The sequence below is a fragment of the Oculina patagonica genome, chromosome 6 (genome assembly GCF_052425735.1).
Source record: "Oculina patagonica isolate OP01 chromosome 6, crgOcupat, whole genome shotgun sequence".
Classification (NCBI taxonomy): domain Eukaryota; kingdom Metazoa; phylum Cnidaria; class Anthozoa; order Scleractinia; family Oculinidae; genus Oculina; species Oculina patagonica.
This window is the reverse complement of record NC_135763.1, coordinates 30,717,529-30,745,067: the sequence shown is the minus strand read 5'-3', so window position 1 is coordinate 30,745,067 and position 27,539 is coordinate 30,717,529. Positions and strand designations below refer to the sequence as shown.

General features: G+C 40.7%; 4 protein-coding genes across 6 annotated transcripts in view; 3 read left to right on the top strand and 1 right to left on the bottom strand.

The window, feature by feature from the left end:
- The window catches only part of LOC144658304 (uncharacterized), a 30,647-nt gene extending 26,404 nt beyond the window's left edge, over nucleotides 1–4,243 (top strand). For both annotated transcript variants that reach the window (XM_078518715.1, XM_078518714.1), the window contains exon 2: nucleotides 3,104–4,243. In XM_078518715.1, coding sequence (XP_078374841.1) covers nucleotides 3,200–4,069 — 870 coding nt within the window. In that variant the 5' untranslated portion in view covers nucleotides 3,104–3,199 and the 3' untranslated portion in view covers nucleotides 4,070–4,243. The remainder of the gene's footprint in view (nucleotides 1–3,103) is intronic.
- LOC144658221 (uncharacterized) overlaps nucleotides 1–27,539 on the top strand; it is a 92,020-nt gene that overhangs the window by 60,313 nt on the left and 4,168 nt on the right. The window lies entirely within an intron of this gene.
- Nucleotides 7,801–11,088, bottom strand: LOC144658021 (uncharacterized). Its single transcript, XM_078518348.1, has one exon. The coding sequence runs from the start codon at nucleotides 11,086–11,088 to the stop codon at nucleotides 7,801–7,803; it is 3,288 nt and encodes a 1,095-aa protein (XP_078374474.1).
- Nucleotides 12,196–25,705, top strand: LOC144658020 (uncharacterized). The gene is made up of 4 exons (XM_078518347.1): nucleotides 12,196–12,282; nucleotides 15,769–17,251; nucleotides 22,947–23,275; nucleotides 24,198–25,705. The coding sequence occupies exons 2-4, from the start codon at nucleotides 15,844–15,846 to the stop codon at nucleotides 25,413–25,415; spliced, it is 2,955 nt and encodes a 984-aa protein (XP_078374473.1). The 5' UTR covers nucleotides 12,196–12,282; nucleotides 15,769–15,843; the 3' UTR covers nucleotides 25,416–25,705.

Sequence of the window (27,539 nt, the reverse complement as noted above, 5' to 3'; positions counted from 1 at the left end):
AAAACTTGCAAATGGCCGACTGTGTTTGAAATCGCTCCAGAATGCATTTGGGTACGTCATGTATGCAGATGGTTGTGTCCCTTGAAAATGCATAGCTCTCTTACCTAACAGCCGGGAAAAAATGAGCCTTGACAAAAAAAGCCGACCAATTCAGGCTAAAAACGAAATTTTATTTTGAACCCTGAATACATATTATGTTTTCCCTACATTAGTCGAAGTCGATTCTCTACTAGTAAGCTTTCCTTCGTTTAATTAACATGGGATGAACACTAAATGTCCACATTTTCAGAGGAATCCTGCCAGGAATTCCTTTCCCAAGTGGGACCTGCAAAGAAAACATATTTGTATACGTAATTGGACTACATGCTGTCCAATTTGGAAATAATTTGATGAAAAAAATTCCAAGGGCAGCCAAAATTGGACGAGGCCGTAGGCCGAGTCTAATTTGGCTGTCAGAGGAATTTTTTGAATCTAATTATTTCCAAATTGGACAATCATGTAGTCCCGTTACATATTAATTATATAGCTTTTAGTCAGTCAATCCAGTGCAAAAAATAAACTTATGTCCAGAACGGGAAAAGCAATCAACAATAGTAGGCATAACACAGCACAATGTAACTCACTCAATGAATTGTATTCACAAATAAAACTTAAACAAAACAGTACTTAGTAATTAGTCAGTGAATTCTGTTGAGATTTTAGCGAGATCCCATCTCACTAATGGGTATCTGGTCACTTCATTCCAAAGTCACTTAGCCTGCAAAGCAGGCGCCGTAGTTTCGTTTTGAGCGCTAAAAAACGTAAACAGACGCCTGCTACGCAGGCTAAAAGTCACTTTGTTATACCTGCCAACTTTTTTGTGATCAAAAAGTAAGCTTAACAAGCCAAAGAAATAAATACTCGAATAAGCAGCAACAGGAAAATAGCTTGGAGATAAGTGGCTTGGTCTAGGTAGATTCCTATAATTTCTAAAAGGAAAACCAAGTGAAGGAGCAAATACCACAGTTTATTATTCAACACATGCGCGCGCTGCCCATATATGGTCAAAATGTTAATGTTATCTGTCATCCGTATATAACAGATATCCTGCAATATATATTGTAAAGCGCTACATAATGACAGTTTTTCTATATGCAAGATGTGTTTCGTTGACAATTTTTTGAATAATAAAACAATTGTCCTCCTCAATCTTGCGGAATATCATCTGATTTTAGCCAACTCGGCCTACGGCCTCGTCAGCTAAGTATCAGACGATATTCCGTGCGATTTCGCAGGATAATTGTTAAATAATCTCTAATAGGCAAAACTAAGTCAAGGAGCAAATACCACAGTCGTTGCATCAAAATAATAAACGGGAAAGCGAAAAAAGAATCCACAGATATTTTCTGTAGTATGTTCATTGCCGGGTCTATTTGTCGAGTAGGAGCGACCTCCGTAGTCAACTACGGCTTTGGTGGCTCTCTTATTGTTGATCCCTGAGGGGATGCCAAATTCCTAGGGATCTTGGCATACCAGTCTTGGCATACCAGTCTTGGCATACCAGTCTTGGCATACCAGTCTTGGCATGCCAGTCTTGGCATGCCAGTCTTGGCATGCCAGTCTTGGCATGCCAGTCTTGGCATGCCAGTCTTGGCATACCAGTCTTGGCATACCAGTCTTGGCATACCAGTCTTGGCATACCAGTCTTGGCATACCAGTCTTGGCATGCCAGTCTTGGCATGCCAGTCTTGGCATGCCAGTCTTGGCATGCCAGTCTTGGCATGCCTGTCTTGGCATGCCAGTCTTGGCATGCCAGTCTTGGCATACCAGTCTTGGCATACCAGTCTTGGCATACCAGTCTTGGCATGCCAGTCTTGGCATGCCAGTCTTGGCATACCAGTCTTGGCATACCAGTCTTGGCATACCAGTCTTGGCATACCAGTCTTGGCATGCCAGTCTTGGCATACCAGTCTTGGCATACCAGTCTTGGCATACCAGTCTTGGCATGCCAGTCTTGGCATACCAGTCTTGGCATGCCAGTCTTGGCATACCAGTCTTGGCATACCAGTCTTGGCATACCAGTCTTGGCATACCAGTCTTGGCATACCAGTCTTGGCATACCAGTTTTGGGGAGATCCTCCCATTCCAGGTGCAGAAAAACTGTTGGTCCTCCAAGATAGTTTGCATAATTTATCATTATCCCCCAGTAGCTAGTTTAGATCACTTCAAGAAACCAGTTATTAATTGTTAAAAAGATTTAGTTTATACCACAGAAGTGAATAGTGCTTTTCGCGTGTGCGGGTTGGTTAATCCAGAGGTGATTACAAAAATACTATTCACCCTCCGAGCAGCTAAAGAGAAACAAACTGCCTTCGTGCATCGCTTTGTTTACCGAAAGGGATTTTTTTTTTTCGAGTTAAGCCTGGTTCACACTAGCGATATCATCACATAAATAAAAGTTCAGTTAGTAGCTGTTAGAATATCATTGAACATTTTTGATCAATTTGATCATCATCAGAGTGAAAATCCACATGAAGCTGGGTGTTTTCATAGTTTAGGCTTTTATCCGTTACGTAATATCGGTACCAGTTCCCATGGGGAACAAGGTTAGGTCAAATGATTGGACTTGCTTGTTAAGTTCTGGATGGAAACATGCGATATAAAATGCTTCTTTTATTCTCCCATTCATCCATGAATGAGTAGTGGTTAGAACGTCCCACGAGAACTTGTGATTTGGCTGTTTCTTTATGTGTTTAGCTGGCTCTGACTGCACATGTAATTGTGGAAAGATATATCGGTATTGGCGAAACAGCATGCAACCTGAAGGTTCCTATCAACGAGCATTTAGATATTAATAGGCAGTCGGAGCCAGCTAAACACATCAGTGTTTTAAATGGCCGAAAGCTCTTACTGACCATGAAAGAACACATGCCGGAGAGAAGCCTTTTGAATGTAACCAGTGTGCCAAGTGTTTTAGTCTGTCAGGTTATTTAAAGAAACTTAAAGTAACCCACACATGCGAGAAACCTTTATTTAATTAATTTAATTGATTTAGCATGAATGTTTGATCAGCCAGTACATCGCAATATATACATGCTGACAGTAATTACCCTTTGCAATTTAGGATAAACAAGAGAGGAGACATCTGCTTCTTTATTTTTACGACCACTGATCTCTGATATGAGGTTTGGCAAGAATCTGGAAGGAAAAACAAGGCAACATGCAAGGTGACTTACAGGAGAGAAGACTTTTGAAATGTAATCATGGAGGAGAGAGTCCTTTTAAATGCAGCATATGTAGCAGAAGTTTTGATCATGAAAGAACACTCACAGGAGAGAAGCATTTTGAATGTAACCAGTGTGGCAAGTGTTTTAATCGGGCTGGAAATTTAAAGAAACATAAAATAACTCACACAGGAGAAAAGCCTTTTTTATGCAATCAGTGTGGCAAGTGTTTTACTCTGGCAGCCAATTTAAAGAAACATAAAATAACTCACACAGGAGAGAAGCCTTTTAAATGTAACCAGTGTGGCAAGTGCTTCAATCGGGCAGGAAATCTTACAGAACATACTAGAAGAATACACACAGGAGAGAAGCCTTTTGTATGCAACCAATGTAGCAAAAGTTTTAATCATGCTGTATATCTTAAGCGACATAACAGAACACACACAGGAGAGAAGCCTTTTGAATGCAAACAGTGTGGCAAGTGTTTTAGTTTGGCAGGAAATTTAAACCAACATAAAAAAACTCACACAGGCGAGAAGCCTTTTGAATGTAACTACTGCGACAAGCGTTTCAGTCGGGCAGGAGCACTAAAGGAACATGCCAGGTCACATACAGGAGAGAAGCCTTTTGCTTGCAACCAGTGTGGAAAATATTTCAGACATTCAGGAAATTTAAAGTGTCATAAAATACAACATATAGGCAAGAAGGATTTTGAATGTAACCAGTTTAATGGCAACTCTTCTACTCAAGCAGTGACTCAAATGCCGTATAAACAAACACACAACACAGTTAAGCAGGAGAAGGATGACAATTGCTTAAGCATCTCTGAACTTTGTAGTGACATTAAAGAAATCAAACAGGAATGAAATCTTATCAACATGTACCTTGTAAGTGTGTAAGCATGATACATATAGAAACTGAGCCTTGTGGTCTAAGAACAGGTTATTTTGAACACCTGTTGTACTTGTGTACTTCTAATGTATGATGGAAGAAATCCAGTGTCATTAAGAAGTGTGTTGACACATTAACTATGGTTGACACCAATGAAAGGTGAAAGGCAAACTCAGGTCCCTAGGGAAGGGGAGAGGGAGAGGAGGAGGTGCAATCCAACTGTGCAGCGGTGTGTCCTATTTCTAATACCCCCATCATTCCACGAGAAGTAAGTTTCATTTGTCAGAACCCAAATAGGATTTCGGTGAAACTACCCTATTATAGGAAATTAACGCGAATTTAAAAAAATCGCGTTAATTTAAGTCGCGTTAATTTTTGTTAACGTTAATTTCCGCACCATTAATTAAGTGAAGCGTTAATATCAATGACCTTAATTTCCATTATTTAAGCCCTAATTTCTCGATATAGTCCAGACGTTCCTGACTCCTAGGAAAAGGCCTTTTTTTACCTTATTGTTACTTATTTTCGCGGGACTTAATTTTCGCGATTTCCAAGAAATCGCGAAATTAAATACCAGCGAAAATTTGTTTCAAAAGTTTTCTATTGTTTTTTTTTTATGTTAGTTTCGTATTTTTGGCCAAATCGCGAAAATAAAGTCCCGCGAAATATGTCCGTTCTATTTTCGCGAAATTAAGTTCCCGCGAAAATAAGTAACAATAAGGTATCAGTGTGGAAATCTGCCAGTATTACTGAAACTGTGAAGAACGCTCGAGGCGGTCAGATTCCTTCGCTTAGCATGCCCAGTGTTGAAATAAAATTGTTCCTGTTGTCCTAACAAGTTTTTCCTCTTTGTTTTCGTAGCGTTAATTTCCTTCATGTTGAAATTTTACCCTCTCTTTCGCGTTAATTTCCTTTATTGGGAAGCAATTTTCCCTTCGATTCTCGTTAGTTTCAAATACTCCCTGTAGACGGAAGAGTCGTTGTTCACACTAAACACAAAGGCCTTTATTGAACGATCAGCGAACGTACTAGATTCGACAACATGGATGACTGCTCGACTACATGTGCTCTCTGATAACCGGTTTCGACCGGTTACGCGACTACGTAATGCTATGTTACGTAAGGGTCACGACGTGTCCCACTACAGTCCACCCCTTCTTGGGTTTTGAGTTTTAACTGGAACAATAGATAACGAGCGATCCGAACAGAGTTTTTAACAAAAACGAAAACAAATGTTTGCTCATGAGTCCACCCCTTCTTGGGTGTTTACTTGTAAGTTCCTGGAAAAGCTTGACATCTAAGACAAGGAGGTAAGTACCCCCATGTGGTCCACCTTGTAGCGATAAGTAAGAACATTTGCTAACAAGTCCTTTGAGTTTACCATGTCGGTTAAGAATGTCTCTGGCTTCTGGTAAACTTTGGTAAACTACTTTACAAGCTTCGGAAGCATAACACTGAGGTTTTGATAATGTACTAAGATATTGTCCAAATGAAAGTGCGACCTTGTTTAAATCTGGACTTAGTGTACTAGACACGGGCCGAACTACATTATGTTCTTGCACTGAAGGTGTGGCATTCTGCAAGGGTTGTTCTCGCTCAGTATCAGCGCGGATATCTGTATGAGGATCACCATCAGGAACTACAACAACTTTTTCGATGTTCACTGCTTTAAGTTCTTTGTCTGTTGTTAAGTGCCGTAACTTTAGTAAGTCTTGACGACCGTGAACATGACCAACAACAAGAAAGGGTCCATCATACCTTCTGATAAAGCGGCTAGCTGCTCCTTTGGCAGTTGAACTTGGGGGAGGAAGTCGGACAAAAACTCGTTTTCCATCTGGCACATGAAGATCTCTTGAATTCATGTCATAATATTCTCGCTGAGTTCTTTTTAGATCTGCTTTGATTCTATCAAAGTTCTTTCGTGCCGCAATTGACCGTTTGATGAGCTCTCTGGCATATGAAGCCTGGGAGAGAGGTGCAGGTGGCAAATCAAATGAGAGCACCTCTGGAGAGGGAGCATGTCTTCCAAAGACCAGGAAGAAAGGAGTCACGTGATCTGTTCCAGGTATTGGTGAGGTGTTGTGAGCATAGGTTGCAGGTTGTAAGAAGTCTTCCCACAGTTGTTGATTTTTCTCACAGTAAATGCCTAATGCAGAGTTTAACCATCGGTGCACACGCTCCGTAGAGCCATTTAGACGAGGGCGGTAACTTGTGGTGAAAACATGTTCTATGGATAGCAACTTAGTGAGTTCCTGGAGTACTGCATTTGTCCATTCTCCACCTTGGTCACTTTGAAGTACAGTAGGGAATCCAAATTCCAAGAATACATAGTCATACAAGGCACGGGCGGCTGTTGTAGCACGTTTATCCAGTACAGGAATAGCGCGAAGAAAGTTTGAGTAAGGACAAACTGCTGTTAAAATCCACTTGTTTCCTGGCGGGCATTTGGTGAGGCTGGAAGTTCGCCAACATAATCGATTCCTAAGGTGTGAAATGGATGTTCATAAAGACGAACCTGCATGGGACCATGATGCTGGTCATTGGTTTTAAAACGAATGCAGTCAGGACATCTGCGTATCCAATTCCGAACATGTTTTGACATGTTTCGCCAGTAAAAGTCATGAGACAAGGCCTGGTAGGTGGCTTCTCTGCCTCTATGCATAGACATAGGAGAGTCATGATACGCTCGCAACAAATGTCTGCGTAACTGGATTTCATCTGGTACTACATAGCGATAGTGATTAGGATTATCCATGAACTCATCACGATACACAAGAATGCCATCAATAACAGCTGCACGTTTTGAGAAATGTTGAGCCCACTGTAAATGTTTCTGTGGTACTCCTGGCAGTTTTGATTTATCACCTCCTGAGGAAAGGAATTTAAATACGAGGTTACACCAGTAATCCTTTTGTTGTTGTTTTGCAAACTCTTCCCGACGAAGGTTAAGTCCTGTTTGGGCATGTAAATAATCAGTTGAACTGGTTCCAATTGGAGCTTCCTTTGAGGTCTCAGGTTCAACTCGCTCTGATGTTGCAGGGTGACTTGTGATGTTAGTAAGAAGGCAAACATGGCGTAAATAAGCAAAAGTTCCATTAACAGTTTCAGATACCAGGGAAGGTGTATGGTGCGGAACATCTGCAGACAGTGTAAGTAGGAGAAAAGAGGTAACACTCTCTTCTGGAGCATACATGTCCTCAACAACAGGTAAGTCAGGCATAGGCTGACGACTCAAAGCATCTGGGACAGTGTTTGTTATGCCAGGGCGGTGTTCGATAAAGAAATCAAATTCTGCCATAGACATACACCAACGTGCTAGTTTAGCTTGCTGAGGTGCCAAGGAGGTAAGCCATTTGAGATTTGCATGATCAGTGATGACTTTGATTCGTCGGCCAAGAATGTAAGGACGAAAATGTTCTAGGCCCCACTTTACAGCAAACAGCTCTTGCTGCAAGGTGTGCCAGCGAGATTCTGTAGGACTGAAGGCTCTTGAAGCAAATCTGACAGGACGGAGCTGATTATCTTTCCACTGTGCAAGCATAGCTCCACAACCAAGTTTACTAGCATCAACATGCAGTTCAAATGGAGAATTCCAGTCTGGATGAAGCAACATGACATTTGGGCTAGTGACTGCACCCTTTAAGTCCTCAAATTCCTTGGTGTGATCAGGCGTCCACTGAAAGGGAGTGTCCTTTTTTAGAAGCTGTCAAAGATGCTGGGTGCGAGAAGGCATGTTAGGAATGTAGTCACGAAAAAAGTTGCAGAGACCCAAAAACCTCTTAAGGCTAGTGGTATTTGAAGGTGGTTCCATGCTAGAAATTGCTTCCACACCCTTTGAATTTGGTTTTCTCCCATGTTCAGTAATGGTGTGTCCTAAGACTTGAAGTTCCTTGGCAAAGAAGGTGCATTTTGTAGGTTTGAACTGTATGCCCACTTTAACAGCTCGAGCAAACAGCAGTTCATAGCAACGAAGAGCATCATGGTGTGTCTGTGCCCACATGATAATATCATCGACATATACTGTTAACCACTGATGTAAATAATCTGCGAAGACGGTGTTAAGAATCCTTTGGAAAGTGTTAGGAGCTGTTTTTAATCCAAATGGTAACCGTAAGAATTCGTAAAGTCCAACATGAGTACAAAAGGCACTTTTGTGGCGATCTTGTGAGTGAAGAGGAATTTGCCAGTATCCGCTAGCAAGGTCACAGTGACCGAAGACTTTCCCCAGAGAAATTGAATCAAGGACACTAGCAATTGAAGGAATGGGATAGCCATCACCATGAGTGACACTGTTTAGTCCTCGATAGTCAACAACAAAGCGCGGTGGTTGCTGAATGCCATTTTCAGGTGGTGTACGTACGAGGATACAAGGTGCTCCCCATTCAGATTTGCTTGGCTGAATAATTTTCATCTTGAGCATGCGCTGTATTTCATTTCGGACAGCAAGAAGCTCTTCTGGACTTTTGCGGTAGGGATGCTTGTAGACTGGCAGAGCATCTTCTGTGTCAATGTGATGTTCAAAGCCATGTATCTTGGTCAGGGGAGAACCAGGAAGTAGAAATGCGGTGGGATACTTGCGCAGAAGCTGTTCAAGTTTGTAAAGAATGCTTTGATCCACATGCGCATACTTCGGGGAAGCAAGTGCCAATGCCTTTACTAGAGCTTGATGATACTCCTCTGAGTTAGGATCCAGTGGTGTAGTTGTGGAGGGAACAAATTCACTGTCATGTTCATTGAACTCTGCCAAGTTCTCAGTAAAGGGAGAGAGAACTGAGGAGTCAAGTCCTGCTGCTGCTAATTCTTTCTGCTGTTCAGATATTTTGTAAGTCTGACTTGAAGAGATGGGTGTACTGTAAGGAGGCTGTACATCAGTTGGTGTTAAGGCTGCTTGTCCATTGGCCCAACACATCCAGCTGTCTGCTAGAATGTTTGCAGTGTTTTCTGCTGCATCTTCATAAACGTTTGAGTCTTCATCTTGGATTGGCTGAACATGTCCGAGAATAACATTCTGTGGAATATCTGATTGTTTACGTTTGCACTCGACTGCAAGGGTGGTTGTATACAGAGACTGAAGGTCAGGGACAAGCTGTTCCGGAATAGTTTCAGGTGAAGTTGATGTCAGATTACAGACTGATGCATGACAGGAACGAGCAGGAAGAAGTTGATCATTGACAGCACTTAAGTGAAATGGACCACTCAAAACTCTAACACCGGGCTGAATTTCTTGACCGTGAACCCATAAATCTGAGTGGGAGAGTGCCATGAGTGAAGTACCAAGCGTAAGGTAAACAGAGACAAAGTTCAGACCACGATTTAGTTTAGAAGTTCCAGTTGAATGGCCTGGGAATGGAGCTCCTGTGAGTAAACAGGTGACACCAGCATGAGGGTTGCCTTGAGGCGATGCTTCTGTGAGAGGATTCTGGAGAGAACAGGTGATTTTGAAGGACATGCTGGGATGTCGAAAGTGGATGCTTGGGGCAGCGTGATCCACTAAGGCCTGTGTAGAGTGCAAGTGGTTTTCTCCGAAAAGAATGGGCCAGGAAAGACCAGGAACAACTAACATCTGAAATGTGGTTTCTTTGCCATTGTTCCACTGTATTGGAATTTCCATTGTGCCAATGGCGTGCAGCTGAGACTTTGCGTCAGCAACAGAGACAGCAACTGGTTTTTCAAGTGACTGATACTTCAACTGTGGACATTTAGAGGCAACATGATCAGCATGGGAACGACTTACAAGAGACACGGAGCAGCAACTGTCCAGAGGTAGAGGAAGTTTCTTTCCAGCGGAGACAACAGGAGTCCAGAGGATATGGCGCTCTTTGAGTGTACCCCCAGGGTTGGCAACAGCGGGTAAGCCAAATACGACCTGTTCTTGAGTGGAACTGGAAGGAGGAAATTCACTATCCGAGGGTTCGTTCGAGGGTGGGATTCCCGCCATTAGAGATTGGGTTGGCAAGTTCTTGTGGCGAAGAGCTTTACATCCCCATTTGTGACACTGAGAACATTTATGAAGTCTTCCAGCTGAACACTTGTTGTTTGCTTGCTCACAATTCGCAGAAAGAAGCCTGTTAAAGTTGCGGCATATTTCTGCAGGTTTCTTATTCTTCTTGGCTGGTCGCTGAGGACAGTCTCGAGCCGAGTGTTGGGTGTGACCGCAAATCCAACAGGATCGTTGTTGCTGAGATGGCAGATTGTTTTGAAATTGCTCAGGAGTGCTGACTAAGGCAGAACGCTGTGGGGTTTCCTGGAATACTGTCGAAGGCGTAGGCGATTCATTCGCAGAAGTGATGAAGGAATGTTCGATTCGTCGAGCGGCGTCGATGGCTTTTTCGAGCTCTGCTACGTTCTGGGCTTGGAGAATTAAAGGACGAGCGATATGCGGTTGTAGCTTGGAGATAAACTGCGAATTAACATAAGTTGGACAGGATTTGTGGAGACTCTCGCCCAGTTTTTCGAGTTGGTGAAGGATATTCTTGTACTTGAAAGCGAATTCGTCGACAGATTCTGAGGGATCTTGTTTCATTGCACTCAATTCAGAAGCCAAACGGCGGCATTTGGAGTCGGTAGGTTCTTGGAATTCTTTTCGTAAACTTGCGAGATACAATTTTAACTGTTCCTCCGGCGGTTTCTCAGCAAAACCCTCTGTACCACGGCAAAACGACAACACTGAACGTGGCCACTCGCCGATGCACTGTTGTTCGAGCAGCGATAGACGTACAGTGACAGGAAACTGAGACGTTTGCTCTTGAAAACGATCTAGGAAATCGCCGATGTCATCTTGTACTTTCGTATCTTGACGGAAAGTAGGTAACTGGAGCGTCGGTAGGCGCAAGGTTGGAGAAGAAATAGCTTGATGTTCAGGCGGGTGAGCTTGTGAAGCAGCGGCCGCAGTGGTTTGTGCAGTGTGAACGGCTTGAATTGCGCCAACAAGTCCCTTGACAACTTCGCTTAAACCGGAAACGACTCCTTGAAGTTCTTCGATAGTAGCTGGCATATTTGAAGCCTCGGGTTTTCCACCACTTTGTAGACGGAAGAGTCGTTGTTCACACTAAACACAAAGGCCTTTATTGAACGATCAGCGAACGTACTAGATTCGACAACATGGATGACTGCTCGACTACATGTGCTCTCTGATAACCGGTTTCGACCGGTTACGCGACTACGTAATGCTACGTTACGTAAGGGTCACGACGTGTCCCACTACATCCCGTGGAGGGGGGGGGGGGGGAAGGGTATTAAAAAAATTTTTCTACGGGGAAGCTCATAAACCTAAAAGAGGTGGCGTGGACTTAAAACATGACGTTTTCTTGTCATTTTCATGTAGCGCTCAATAAATTAAAATAATACAGCCATAAATTGCATCTGTTCGAAATATTTTAATTAAAGGCCCTTTTAAAGACCTAAGTAACAGATTTCCATACCCTTTCATATACCTAAACTCGTGAAATCCCTATCCTGTTATATCGGCCTGAAGCCTTAATTGCTTAAAAAGGTACCCCTTTCGGGCCGAGCCTCCCCGTATAGGTCATTATAGGGAGTACCCCCCACCCCCTGGCCAAATACCTTTATTAACACAAGCGTTAATTTCCTATAATAAGGTATTTATATTGACAAAAGTTTTAGGGATATTTAGAGATGTTTTGAGGTTTTTTTAGGGGAAAAACGGGGAATTTCCGAATAGTTTTTAGAGCATTTTTCTTTTTTTGGGATATTTGTGTCCAGGCCTTCTGTATAGGAGGCTAGCCCTTTCAAGCCAGTGACACCTAACCTGCAATCAAGTGTTCTTTCTTTTTTCGAAAGGGAGAGAGAAAATAAATAATAACTTTGTTTAAAGTAGGGAGGAAGAGTACGAACGCAAGCCCTTTCCACAATAGAGGCCCTGTCAGGGGGCGATCCCGTGTCGCTTTTCTAACTTTAAAAATGCACCCTGTCGCTCTTCTATCAAACTTCGCGTCGCTGTTGGTAGTATAATTGACGCAAAATTGCTTGTCCTTGTCGGAATTTAAGTTTTTCAAAAGGGCTGTCGTTTGTCGCGAATTTGTGACCCTGTTGTGACTGAAGTGGCTGCGTTGGATCTTGTTACCCTGGGCACTGGGCACTAGCCATTTGTAAATATGGCCGCCTTCATGCTCTGATCGCAGTTTGAATTCTTTATAGCTTTTTCATCGACTGTTTTACGTCCGTAGAGGTAAGTAAAACTTTATAAGGGTGATTGTGAAACTACTAGAGGCTTAAAAGCTTAAAAATTGTACTACTAGTAGTAATACACCGAATGTTATAAAGCGAAATACGACAAAGTCGATTCGCTTGGCACGACTTTCGGCTTATACATTATTCTTGCTAATTTTTGGGAGTACTAATTTTCGCGATTAATTTAAACATGCGAAAGTAAATACCATATTATATATCAAAAAAAAAATTGAACTGATTAATTTACTGTTTTCTTCAGTTTCTGTTTGCAGGTTCCTTGTAGTTTAGCTGGACCTTTGTATGTTTCTAGTATTAAATTCCTTACTAATGACCTAAAAACACTGACAAAATTGCAAAATTTAATACACTCTTGCTCTAATTTTTCTTGCAATCGCAAAAATTAATATTCACGAATAAAAATATTTCGCTCAGTAAATTTTCACAAAACTTAATACAGTGAGTATGTCCAAAAATTAGTAAGAATAAGAGAATAAGCTATTATATAGGATGAACACTAAATGTGCAAATGTAAAATGCAATTTTTGAAAAGAATCCTGCCAGGAATCCCATTCCCACTGGGACCTGCCAAGAAAACATTTTTCCATGGTGAATCCTGGTGACAGGGATCCATATTTTTTTCTCCAAGTCGTCAGCCGGGCAAGTATGCAAGATGACATACTTGCCCTGGCAAAATTTTACTTGCCCGTTGAAAAGTGAAGAATGGCGACCGTACAACAAGTAAACGAAAAGTTGACTTTTTTGTTATTATCACATGTATGTAACACTGTGTATACATGAAATCTTCAAGACAACGAATCTGTTTTAATAAAGTTTGATTCACAAGTATTTGTTAATGAGACTTTTTACTTGTCTACCTTGGCTGCCGGCTTACAAATTTCACAAAACATCACGCCCCCAAGCGGCTTGTGATGTTGCGGAAGCGTATGATGCGGGCACAAATGAAAGCCAGGGCCTCTTCGACTGCAACCACGGAAGAAAAGAACACTTTTGCTCTTCTTATTCATATTTGGTTTGTTTTTCTGAAGTGTAAACATTGCTTTTTTTTCTTTGCTGGCGGCGCCAGACCAAGATAACGGCAAATTTTGATCAAAACATCAGCTGATGCGATCGCCTCGTGTTTTCGCGGATGCAGCTGCAGTACAAAATATCAGCGGTTGAGAGCTTGAAAATTGAGCCTGCAATGATTTCATTGATGGAAAATACCGCATCAGCCAAGATGGCGGCCAAAATTATGATTTTATCGCGACAGAAAGTTGCAAATTATGTTCTGTTTTCGAAAAGTTATGAATGGATGACAAGTGGTCAGAACGCAAGTAACTCATAAGAAAACTTAATAATTGTTTTTTTTTTCATTAAGTCAAACTTAAGTCGTCCAGCGGACGAGTTTATGTAATCATTTGGTCGTCCATACGATGTTTTAGTCGTCTCGGACGACCGGACGACTGCGAATATGGATCCCTGTGGTGAGATTTTAGCAAGATCCCATCCAAAACTCCCAAAAACTCTCACCAAGGGGTCTCTGGTCACTTTGTTCCAATTAAGTCACTTAGTTCCAAGTTCCATGTCATGGTCATTGATTATTTCACCAAATAGTCACTTTGTTCTACCACAGAGTCACTTTTTTCATCATCCATTCTGAGCCAAAACAAGTGCGCTACACATGAATATGTTAAAGTCTGTATACGAGCCTAGTGGCCCATCAGTCCGGAGTTTATCCCGGTTTAAAGCATGAAGCGACTAGGAGTATTTCTACTCCCCCTGGATAGGATGCTAGTCCATCGCATGATTATATAATTACCCCCAGCAGTACCGGTAAATTCACTGGTACCCATTTATACGCTTTACGGATGCTTCGTTCCATGGTCACTTTGTTCCACTTCAGAATGTTTCAAAGAATAGTCAGACATTGATCGTAGGCGGCACCGAGGGCCAGAGGCGGGACTGGGGGCCAGACAGGCTCCCAGGGAAGTACAGGGCAGTGCCCCTGTTGGGGGTCCAGGATGCGAAGCCCTCGGGAGCAAAATGGATTTTGAGGTTTTTACACTAGTTAGCTGGAATTGCCTCTCCTAAAAGCAATTCTATCAATTATAAGTCCCACTTTCTCCAATATCGTGCTCAGAACTGACCTACAAGCATTTAGATTAGCCGGGTTAGTTTTCAGAATAGCCAGTGAAATGCGTTTGGTTGCTGGCTTACAGTATTTTGTCAACCCTTGGCTTGAAATGCGTCGATCGGTCGCATTCGATGACTATATCTCTATTTAAACAGCTTTATCATGCCTAAGTTTGTAAGTGTTCCAAAATGTTTTGAACTTAAGAAAAGACTTTTTATTTTCATATTGGTTTACTGTTTTGATCGATCAAGTAAGCAGCATTCGGTTGCAGGTGCAGACAGGTCAGTCCTAACTTACCAAACACAACATTTCCAGCAAGGAAAATAACGAGGCAAGGTGGAGCATTTTCACTACTTTAACATTTTTTATGACTATTTCTATCTAAAATATTTTTTCTGAAATGATCTGACTATTATTTTTGTGGAATGACCTGACATGGACGGAAGTGGCCAGATACCATTTATAAACCTGAGAGAAGAGAGGCACTGTGCGAGTTAAGTGTCTTGCCCAAGAACACAAAACAATAATCCTAGCCAGGACTCAAACTCGGACCACTCGATCTGGGGTCCATCGTGCTAACCGTTAGGCTACTGCACATGAATAAAACTTACTGCCGCAGGAGCAAAGTGACTATTTTGTGGAATGATCTGACCATAGGATGGAAGGAAGTGACTTTGAACGGAGTGACCTTAGAACAAAGTGACCTTGGAAGGCAGTTACCTTGGATCAAAGTGAATGCAATTCCACCAAAGAAAGGAATTCCCAGCCTTGCCTCGATTCCTTCCATAAATCTAGCCAATATTTTGGCTACCAGGAATACTTCTCCACATGATTCTTGCTTTGCAGTGGGATTCCTAGCAGCCAAATACATCTCTACAACATTTTTGGTGGATTCTCTGTAGGGTACAAATGCCGTAGAATTCCAGTTATAAGCCCTGGGCTTATACAACTTTGTAAGGGGTTTTGGGTGGGCTTTTAAACGGAGGGGCTTATATCTGGAAAGGCTTATAAGCGGAATGAAAAAAGTGTTTCGAAAAGAGCCACGGGAGTGTTGATCGAAATTAGTTTTTAAGTTAAAAACGTATAATAAAGTAATATTTAGCCCTATTCAATACTGCCATCCAGTAGAGGGGGGCTTATATCCGTGGGGGGGGGGGGGGTTATAATCGGATGTATTTTTTTTGTTTCCAAGCAGATGGGCTTATATATAAGCGGGGGGCTTATAACCGGAATTTTACGGTATTTGACAAAAAGCAAATCTCTCACTCTGCACTCAGTTGTGAGTCCAGATAATGTTCATATCTGCAATTTGTTTTGTATGGCTGACAGAAATGACACTTTGCATTTTAGGATAAACAAAAGGAAACATCTGCCTCTTCATTTATATGAGGTTTGGCAAGAACCAGGAAGAAGAATCAAGGCGACATGCAAGATCACATACAGGAGAAAAGACTTTTAAAATATAATCATAAAGGAGAGAGTTCTTTAGTATGCAACCAATGTGGCAAGTGTTTTAAGGAGCCAAGAGCTCTTAAAGACCATGAAATGACACACACAGGAGAGAAACCTTTTGAATGTAACCAGTGTGGCAAGTGTTTTAGTCAGGCAGGAAATCTCAACCATCATAAAAGAATACACACAGGAGAGAAGGCTTTTGAATGCAACCAGTGTGGCAAGTGTTTTAATCAGGCAGGAAATCTTAAGTTGCATAAAAGAACACACACAGGAGAGAAGCCATTTGAATGTAACCAGTGTGGCAAGTGTTTTAGTCAGGAGGGAAATCTTAACCAACATAAACGAACACACACGGGAGAGAAGCCATTTGAATGTAACCAATGCGGCAAGTGTTTTAGTCAGGAGGGAAATCTTAACCAACATAAAAGAACACACACAGGAGAGAGACCTTTTGAATGTAACCATTGTGGCAAGTGTTTCAATCACCCAGTAGGAAATTTAAATAAACATAAAATAACTCACACAGGAGAGAAGCCTTTTGAATGTGACCAGTGTGGCGAGTGTTTTGATCAGGCAGGATATTTAACAAGCCATAAAAGAACTCACACAGGAGAAAAGCCTTTTAAATGTGACCAGTGTGACAAGTGTTTCAGACATGCATGGCATCTTAATGATCATAAAAGAACTCACACAGGCGAGAAGCCTTTTCATTGTAACTACTGCGGCAAGCGTTTCAATCGGGCAGGAACACTAAAGGGACATGTAAGATTGCATACAGGAGAGAAGCCTTTTGAATGCAGCCAGTGTGGCAAGTGTTTTAGTCAGACAAGACATCTTAACCAACATAAAAGAACACACACAGAAGAGAAGAAGCCAGGAGAGAGACCAATTGAATGTAACCAGTGTGGCAAGTGTTTCAATCATGCAGGAAATTTAAATAAACATAAAAGAACTCACAGGGGAGAGAAGCCTTTTGAATGTAACCATTGTGGCAAGTGTTTTAATCATGCAGGAAATTTAAATCAACATAAAAGAACTCACACAGGAGAGAAGCCTTTTAAATGTAACCATTGTGGCAAGTGTTTTGGCCAATCAGGAAGTCTGAACAAACATAAAAGAATACACACAGGAGAGAAGCCTTTTGAATGCAACCAGTGTGGCAAGTGTTTTAATCATGCAGGAAATCTTAAGTTGCATAAAAGAACACACACAGGAGAGAAGCCTTTTGAATGCAACCAGTTCAGTGGCAGTTCTTTTACTCAAGCAGTGACTCAAACGCTGTATAAACAAACACACAACACAGTTAAGCAGGAGAAGGATGACAATTGCTTCAGTATCTCTGAGCTTTTAAGTGACATTAAAGAAATCAAACAGGAATGAAATCTTATCAACCCACGGCCCAGTGGCCCACCTTGTAAGTGTATAAGCACAATTAGATACATATAAAAACTCTGTAGGGTGATTAAAGGTTGAACACTTGGTTATAGCTAACCAGCTGTTGTGTACTTTGTTAGCTGAGTTTTGATATTTTTTACATGCAATACAGCCTGAGCTCTATTATTTTATTTAGTTTGAAACCTGAATTGACTTCAAAGATCCAAAAACAATATTTGCCTTGCAATTGACCAGCTGCTGATGTACATGTATCGTTAAAGTAATCCAGTGTCCAAAGAAGTGTGTCGACAGCCATGAAAGCTGAAAGACACAGGTCCCTAGGGGAGGGGAGAGGGAGAGGATGGGGTGTCATCCCTTTTGAACATTTACTATAAATCTGGAATCACCTGTCTTTGAATTAAGACGATTTTGGCTGAATATTAAAGCGATAAAGCAAAAATAAAGTTACCAAAAAGACCTCGTAGCATGGGCACAGTTTTAATACAGAAAAGAAAAACCTATCGAAATTTTTAGCCCTCAAGCTGACCCCACAAGAGAAAAACGAATTTAAAGTTCTCCATGTTTTAGATAAAATGAATGATTCATGTTGATTCAAAACAAAACAACATGCGTTATAAGCTTTTCTTACAAGGTTTGACATTAAATTTCTCAAGAATGCTTAAGAATTTAATAGCGGGTTCAGTTAGAGTAATAGATTACAGTGAGCTGATTTAAATAGTATACAAAATGTTAAGTGTGCTATGAGTAGATTTTTGGTAATTAATGTTTGCACTTATTGCTTGAATCTTGAGCAAGATCAGTCTTAAAATACCCTAAAATTCCGGTTATAAGCCCCCCCGCTTATAAGCGCCTCCGGTTATAGGCCCATCATCCTGGAAACAAAAAAATTCATCCGATTATAAGCCCCCCCGGATATAAGCCCCCCTCTACCGGACGACAGTACTGAATAGGGCTAAATGTTGCTTTATTATGCTTTTTTAACTAAAAAAACGTATTTCCATCAACACTCCCGTGGCTCGTTTCGAAAGGTTTTTTTCATTCCGCTTATAAGCCCTCCCGGATATAAGCCCCTCCGCTTATAAGCCCACCCAAAACCCCTTACGAAGTTTTATAAGCCCAGGGCTTATAACCGGAATTCTACGGTATACTGGTATCTCTGTTTTTATTTGTGTGAGAAATTCTGAAAATATCAATGCAAGGCTATTTTATTATGGCCACTACCAGGTCAAGTTGCAAAAATTCCTGATTGAACAGATTTTTACAGTCAACTGCCGGTGAAAAAGATAGCAAATAACCTAGCAGATCTGAACATCCTTTTTAAACACTATCATGAGGTAACTAGTCTGGAATTGCCAGTTGTTGAACTCAAAAATATATCTCTGTGCACTTTTGTGTGAGATCCTTCGCATTGTGCAAATATCACTTAGGTAAAACTCTGACTGCCAGGGGGTGACCCTATTCGGCGGAATGGCAGAATATCCTAAAACACGGAATGACGGAATATCCTAAAATGCGGAATGACGGAATATCCTAAAACGCGGAATGACGGAATATCCTAAAACATGGAATGACGGAATATCCTAAAATGCGGAATGACGGAATATCCTAAAACGCGGAATGACGGAATATCCTAAAATGCGGAATTGTGAAACAACCAAAAAAAAACAACAGTAACAAAAACAAACAAACAAAAGGAAAATTTTAACTGTTAACTTTCTCAGACAGCGATTGAGGCTAAGAATGTCGGTGCTTAACTTGTGGACATTGCAATTTGGTTGCGGTGACAGAAAAAAGGCCACCTTGTTTTGAGCGGCTGCTAGCAGTAGAAAACCAGTTAACACTAAATATAACCTATATAACGAAGGGTTCTTTCTATATCTTCTTTATCCTTCGAAGACGTCGATCTCGAGCCGGGATTTCGAGGTGGGACATGTGATCGTCACTTGTTTATTTGTTTGTGACTCCCATTCCCAGTGACCGAAATCCCATAATCCCAGTGACAATTCGCCAAAAACCTGAAGTCCATTGTACCCCTTCAGGCCAGCGGCCCTTCCCAACCAAAAGGTACCCCTGGGGAAGACTGGGCACTAGCCATTTGTGTTTTCAAGATGGCCGCCTTCATGCTTCATGTCATGCGTGCTCTGATCGTAGTTTGAATTCTTTGCAGCTCTTTTTATCGACTGTGTTGCGTCAGTAGAGGTAAGTAAAACATCTAAAGGGTTAATGTGAAATTACTAGAGCAGAATTTGTAACTCGAAGGCTTAAGAATTATACTAATACACCGATTGTTATATGGCGAAGAATGCCGGTCACCTCGCCACCAAGCGAAGTCACCTCGGCTCATGGATTAAAGAACGATAATACACCAGTTTTGGTGGCGAGTTGGTTGGTGGCGAGATTCCCTGGTGGCGAGGTGACCGGATACCATGGCGAATACATGTACGACAAGGTCGATTCGCTTCTACCTTTTATTCTTACTAATTTTCGCGATTTTAATATACCGTATTTGATCGTATTTACTCGATTAAACGTAGAGGCGTTTACTCGAAGGGCGGCGTTTATTTCAAAATCATTTTCTTAAATCACTGACAACAATTACGTACGGTTAATCATTTGTAAATAAGCTTACAGGTAAAATATGAAAAACTGAACCTGTTTACACGTTTTGTACAGCACTTTGTTTTCGACTATCAACCTTCCTCTGATTACTGTTTTCTTCAGCTTGTAAGTTGGCCAATAGTACCACAGGGAGCCCAGGCTCACGCTTTGACAACTCGGTCAAAATGGCGGCGTGAAAATTATAAGGATTTGTATGAAACTTTAGGGGAAAAAATGTTATCGTACGAAAATATAATAAACCGCTAGTAAAGCTCACATTTCACATCATATGTTGTCTATGTGACGTTTCTAAACTGTTCTAAAGCATTTAAACCCTATTTAACCGATATTTTTAATTTTAGTTTACTCTTACCTAAATATATGCAAGGGTGAACACTTCCGACGCTAGATAAACACCACTGTTCGACAAAAATGAGCCAAAACTTGCTTTTAATTTGGTCCACTCACTCCAAAAACTCGCATGGGCATAGTTCGAAGACCATTCTTTAACTGCTGCAAATTTTTGATTCGCCTGCCTCTCTTCGTGATTTAAGAATACGGGAAAAATAACCATGTTCTGCAAACTTTTAGCTTTCTCCAACACCTTGAACCAGAGAGAGTGGATGCATTTTTAATTAGCCTTGCCTTTCACGTGCAGCCTCACGCTATGATTGGGCGATAGTTGTCAGGGCGACGATACTTTTTTCCCCGTAGGGGAGGGAGGCAAACGAGACCGTCGAGGGTGCTCTGCCTTACTCATGTACACTGGCCTGAGCTCCCACAGGTTGATTTTGCCTCACGTACGAATCTAGACTCACTGGTGTAACGTGACCATGGCGGAATTTTGCAAAACCTTGCATATTAATATTATGACCGCACACAAATTTAAAGCACAGACACGCGACAAAGCAAAAATGCTGCTAAAATCTCAGTAGTTGCAAAAGGTTTTGCGAAGAGCCTTCGGATGTAATAGCTAATGCTAGTACCATGCAGATTGGTGTTCAGCTGAGAACAGACAAGAAACGTAGCAAGATTCAAAACGCATTTGTCGACTACATTCTTAATTCATTCTCCACAATTTATGCGAGAACTTAAAAAGTAATCGCATTTGCATTTAAATGAAAACACGTTCACCAATACTGTATTCTATGTTCAATTTCTAAAATATTTCGCTTAAACATTTACGATAATAATAGTAGTTTACGCTAACCTTTTGACTTTTTATTACATAAGCGGACACTTTGATCGAACGCTCTGAGCTATTGCCCTTTGCTTTGTTACATTGTTGATGATGTTTCTGTAGTCGCTTGTTATTTTGTGAAGTGTGACGAATTTAATTCACAAGGGATTTACAAAATTCACTCTCGGTACACCTGTGAGTCTAGAATTTTTTTGTGAGGCAAAATCACCCTGTGGGAGCTCAGGCCAGTGTACAGGCAGAGCACCCTCGACGGTCTCGTTTGCCTCCCTCCCCTACGGGAAAAAAAGTATCGTCGCCCTGACAACTGTCGCCCAATCATAGCGTGAGGCTGCACGTGAAAGGCAAGGCTAATTAAAAATGCGTCCACTCTCTCTGGTTCAAGGTGTTGGAGAAAGCTAAAAGTTTGCAGAACATGGTTATATTTCCCGTATTCTTAAATCGCGAAGAGAGGCAGGCGAATCAAAAATTTGCTGCAGTAAAAGAATGGTCTTCGAACTATGCCCATGCGAGGTTTTGAAGAAAGTGGATCAAATTAAAAGCAAGTTCTGGCTCATTTTTGTCGAACAGTGGTGTTTATCTAGCATCGGAAGTGTTCACCCTTGCATATATTTAGGTATGAGTAAACTAAAATTAAAAATATCGGTTAAATAGGGTTTAAATGCTTTAAAACAGTCAAGAAACGTCACATAGACAACATATAATGTTAAATGTGAACTTTACTAGCGGTTTATTATATTTTCGTACGATAACATTTTTTCCCCTAAAGTTTCATACAAATCCTTATAATTTTCACGCCGCCATTTTGACCGAGTTGTCAGAGCGTGAGCCTGGGCTCCCTGTGATAGTACACCCACCAAAGTTTGCTCTGCAGGATCCCTGTAGTTTTAAACACAGAGCCAGACCTTTGTATGTTTCTATTAGTTACTTAGTCTTTGACGAATGATCAATAAAACACTGAAAAATCGTAAAAATTTAATACACTTTTGCTCTGATATTTCTTGCAATTGCGAAAATTGATATTCGTGAAATTAAGTAAGAATAAATAAGGTAGTACCTAATTTACATGGGATGAACACTAAATGTGCAAATGTAGAATGAAAAATTTGACAGGAATCCTGCCAGGAATCCCTTTTCCACTGGGACCGCCAAGATAACATTTTTCCATGGTGAATCCCTGGTGAGATTTTAGCAAGATCCCATCCAAAACTCCCAAAAACTCTCACCAAGGGGTCTCTGGTCACTTACTTCTTAAGTCACTTTGTTCCATGTTATGGTCAGATTGTTCCACCAAACAGTCACTTTTTTCTACTACCAGACTCACTTCATTCATTGTCCCTTGGGAGCCAAAACTAGTGCACTACACATGAATATACAAAGTTCTTAAATCCACGAGATAACAAATGATACTTTGCTGACGCTGCAACGAACTGATTATTTTGTGTGATGGAAGGATTGGAAGTGACTGGGAACGGAGTGACCTTAGAACAAAGTGACCTTGGAACGAACTGACCTTGGAACAAAGTGACAGCAATTCCACCAAAGAAAGGAATTCCCAGCCTTGCCTCAATTCCTTCCATAAATCTAACCAATATTTTGGCTGCCAGGAATACTTCTCCACATGATTCTTGCTTTGCAGTGGGATTCCTAGCAGCCAAATTAATCTCTACAACATTCAGGTGGAATTCTCTGCAAAGTAAAAATATTTGACAGATAGCAAATCTCTCACTCTGTACAGAGTTGTCAGTCCACATAGTGTTCATTTGAAATTTGCAATTTGTTTTGTATGGCTGACAAAAATGACCTTTTACATTTTAGGATAAACAAGAGGAAACATCTGCTTCTTCATTTGTATTTAAAGAATACTGATCTCTGGTATGAGCCTCAGCAAGAATCAGGAAGAAAAATCAAGGTGACATGCAAGATCACTTACAGGAGTGTTTTAAGCGGCCAAGAGCTCTTAAAAGCCATGAAATAACACACACAGGAGAGAAGTGTTTTGAATGTAACCAGTGCGGCAAGTGTTTTAGTCTGGCAAAAATTTTAAAGCAACATAAAATAACTCACACAGGCGAGAAGCCTTTTAAATGTAACCATTGTGGCAAGTGTTTTAGCCAATCAGGAAGTCTAAGTAATCATAAAAGAATACACACAGGAGAGAAGCATTTTGAATGCAACCAGTGTGGCAAGTGTTTTAATCAGGCAGGAAATCTTAGGCCTAGTTCAGACATCGTGCTCCTGCCGTGCCGAACTAAATTGCAATTAGGTTCGACTGTAGCACGGCAGAAGTACGACTCTGATTCAGACGTCGTGCCAGAGTCGTGCCAAATTCAGGAGTACTGAATCTACGTAACAATAAGTCAGCGGTGATCCAACAAAAATGACGCCGTTTTCCAAATTTGCAGCAAAAACTCAAAGAAAAGCAACAGAAAAAAACTTTTCCTTTTGCGAGTACGGTGGATGTTTGTTTGTTTGCCCGACTAGTTTCCGAAAACTTGCTTATTTCGGATTCAGACCGGCTAGCTTCTTCTTCGCCCTGCTCTCTGTCATTAGTGTCATCTACTTCGTTGAAAGCTTAGCAGAAAAATATTTATTGTATTCCTTTGGCTGGCCGCCATGGTTTTTGCCGTCTGGCAAGACGGCAAAAACCATTTCGCCGTTTTGAACCAACGCCATTTTGAAAACGGAGAAGACCCTGGTGACGATGTTTTAATATCGTCACCAGTTGCATACTTAGAAGTATGCAACTGGTGACGATATTAAAACATCGTCACCAGGGTCTCCTCCGTTTTCAAAATGGCGGCTAAAAACGGAGAAGACCCTGGGAACGAGGTTGTGCGCATACTCCGTAATGGAGAATTATTCTCGGGTCTCCTCGTAACTCCTCACGGGAACGTAATCCCGCCAAAATACATTAATATAATTTATGAATTTGGTTTGGTGCGGCAAAAGCACGATGTTTGAACCGCTGCCGTGCCAGAGTCGTGCGGCACGACATGCCGTGTCGAACTAAATTGCTTTGCCGAACTCAATTCAAAAGTTTGATTCAGACGCCGTGCTTCTGCCGTGCTTTTGTCGAACTTAATTCCTGAATTTAGTTCGGCACGGCAGGAGCACGGTGTCTGAACTAGGCCTTAAGTTACATAAAAGAACACACACGAGAGAGAAGCCTTTTGAATGTAAACATTGTGGCAAGTGTTTTAGTCGGGAGGGACATCTTAACCAACATAAAAGAACACACACAGGAGAGAGACCTTTTGAATGTAACCAGTGTGGCAAGTGTTTTAGCCAATCAGGAAGTCTAAGCAATCATAAAAGAATACACACAGGAGAGAAGCCTTTTGAATGTAACCAATGTGGCAAGTGTTTTAATCATGTAGGAAATTTAAATAAACATAAAATAACTCACACAGGAGAGAAGCCTTTTGAATGTAACCAGTGTGGCAAGTGTTTTGATCAGGCAGGATATTTAACAAGCCATAAAAGAACTCACGCAGGAGAAAAGCCTTTTGAATGTAACCAATGTGACAAGTGTTTCAGACATGCATGGCATCTTAATGATCATAAAAGAACTCACACAGGCGAGAAACCTTTTCATTGTAACTACTGCGGCAAGCGTTTCAATCGGGCAGGAACACTAAAGGGACATGTAAGATTGCATACAGGAGAGAAGCCTTTTGAATGCAGCCAGTGTGGCAAGTGTTTTAGTCAGACAAGACATCTTAACCAACATAAAAGAACACACACAGAAGAGAAGAAGCCAGGAGAGAGACCAATTGAATGTAACCAGTGTGGCAAGTGTTTCAATCATGCAGGAAATTTAAATAAACATAAAAGAACTCACAGGGGAGAGAAGCCTTTTGAATGTAACCATTGTGGCAAGTGTTTTAATCATGCAGGAAATTTAAATCAACATAAAAGAACTCACACAGGAGAGAAGCCTTTTAAATGTAACCATTGTGGCAAGTGTTTTGGCCAATCAGGAAGTCTGAACAAACATAAAAGAATACACACAGGAGAGAAGCCTTTTGAATGCAACCAGTGTGGCAAGTGTTTTAATCATGCAGGAAATTTAAATCAACATAAAAGAACTCACACAGGAGAGAAGCCTTTTAAATGTAACCATTGTGGCAAGTGTTTTGGCCAATCAGGAAGTCTTAAGTTGCATAAAAGAACACACACAGGAGAGAAGCCTTTTGAATGCAACCAGTTCAGTGGCAATTCTTTTACTCAAGCAGTGACTCAAACGCTGTATAAACAAACACACAACACAGTTAAGCAGGAGAAGGATGACAATTGCTTCAGCATCTCTGAACTTTTAAGTGACATTAAAGAAATCAAACAGGAATGAAATCTTATCAAACCATGGCCCAGTGGCCCACCTTGTAAGTGTGTAGACACAATAAGATACAATTAGATACATATAAAAACTATGTAGGGTGATTAATCCATGTCCTAGTTTTTAATCTTAGTTAGCATACCACATAGGTTTTGTCTTTTTATTGTATTTTAGATTTTAATGTATTTTAAGGATTAACATTTATTTTCTCAGAGGACCCTCCTGAAAACCACCCCTAGGTGATTGGAGGCCTCCTCTTAAAATATTATTTATTATTAGTATTATTATTATTATTATTATTATTATTAAAGTTTGAACACTTGGCTATAGCTAACCACCTGTTGTGTACTTTGTTAGCTGAGTTTTGATATTTTTTAATACAGCCTGATCTGTATTATTTAATTTAGTTTGAAACCTGAATTGATTTCAAAGATCCAAAAACAATATTTGCCTTGCAATTGACCAGCAGCTAATGTACATGTATCGTTAAAGTAATCCAGTGCTTAAAGAAGTGTGTCGACACCCATGAAAGCTGAAAGACACAGGTCCCTAGGGGAGGGGAGAGGGAGAGGATGGGGTGTCATCACTTTTGAACATTTACTATAAATCTGGAATCACCTGTCATTGAATTAAGACGATTTTGGCTGAATATTAAAGCGATAAAGCAAAAATAAAGTTACCAAAAAGACCTCCTAGCATGGGTACAGTTTTAATACAGTTAAAAGAAAGACCTATCGAAATTTTTAGTTCTCAAGCTGACCCCACAAGAGAACATCGATTTGAAGTTATCCATATTTTTGGATAAAATGAATGTTTCATGTTGGTTGAAAACAAATCAACATGCATTATAAGCTTTTCTTACAAGGTTTGACCTTAAACTTCTCAAGAATGCTTTAGAATTTAGCGGGTTCAGTTAGAGAAATAGATTACAGTGAGATGATTCAAATGGTATACAAAATGTTACCGTGCTATGAGTACCGGTAGATTTTTGTTAATTAATTTTTGCACTTAGGCCTGGTTCACACTAGCAACATAGACAAAATTATGGCAAGGCTACGGAAATGCAAAAAACGCCTCGCGTTGATGTTTTATGTCACCAGTGTGAACAACATAACATAACGACATAGTTTATTTATTTATTTATTTATTTATTAGATTTCCCAACATTACAAAAAATATTTACAACAAAAAAGATAAAAATATATATAATAATAATAATAAAAGAAAATAGTGGGAGGATAACAGCAGGGGGAAACGGAATTCCCATGTAAAAGCTGTTATCCTAGATAAAGCTAAAAATGTACAAATAATGACATAAGCATAACATAAGCAAATGACATAAGCATAACGACATAAGGAAAGAACAGAACTTTTCTTTACATCGTTTTGTCCAAGTTGTTATGTCGCGAGTGTGAACCAGGCCTTATTGCTTGAATCTTGAGCAAGATCAGTCTTAAATATACTGGTATCTTTGTTATTATTTGTGTGAGAGATTCTTTACTACCTTAGAAATATCACTTAAAGCTAAGATACAAGGCTTCTTTATTATGGCCGCAAAAGTTCAAGCTGCAAAAATTCCTGATTAAACAGATTCCTACAGTCAACTGCTGGTGAAAAAGATATTCAATAACCTAGCAGATCTAAACGCCCTTGGAGTTAGAACCCCTTGATATGAAAAGAAAGAAAAGGTAGCCCTTTTGAAAGAAAAATGGTAACTCCTTTTAGATAACTTCAGAAGGGATACTGTATCTCACTCTTCTGTCTTAATTTTTCACTTCAATGGTGCCTCTAAATACTTAAATTAATCAACCATTTGGTGGGTCTATTTGAAACATTTTGAAAGGTCCTTTTAAATACCAAATTGATCGTTTTCTCCTACCATTTTCAGTGGCAGATCTAGGGGAGAGGCCCGCCCCCTATTTTTAGAACAAATTGAGGCCCAAAGGGCAGAGAAAAATTTTTCGAGAGCGCCCCCACCTCCCCCTTATTCTACGGTCTGGATGATCGCCCGCCCTCCATCTGGAGATCTGTATCCGCCACTGCTTTTGTATACCCAACTCGTGCAATCTGGACCCTTCTATATATCTACAGCCTGAAAAAGATACCCCTTTCCTGTGGAGCCCCTCCCTATAAAAG

Bases quoted from the DNA above. Each gene is read 5' to 3' on its own strand.
- LOC144658021 (XM_078518348.1), bottom strand. From the start codon at position 11,088: ATGCCAGCTACTATCGAAGAACTTCAAGGAGTCGTTTCCGGTTTAAGC.
- LOC144658020 (XM_078518347.1), top strand. From the start codon at position 15,844: ATGCAAGATCACATACAGGAGAAAAGACTTTTAAAATATAATCATAAA. The intron at 17,252-22,946 runs GAAATCTTATCA...CTCTGGTATGAG, and splicing joins TAAAGAAATCAAACAGGAAT to CCTCAGCAAGAATCAGGAAG. The intron at 23,276-24,197 runs CTTAGGCCTAGT...TCTGAACTAGGC, and splicing joins GTTTTAATCAGGCAGGAAAT to CTTAAGTTACATAAAAGAAC.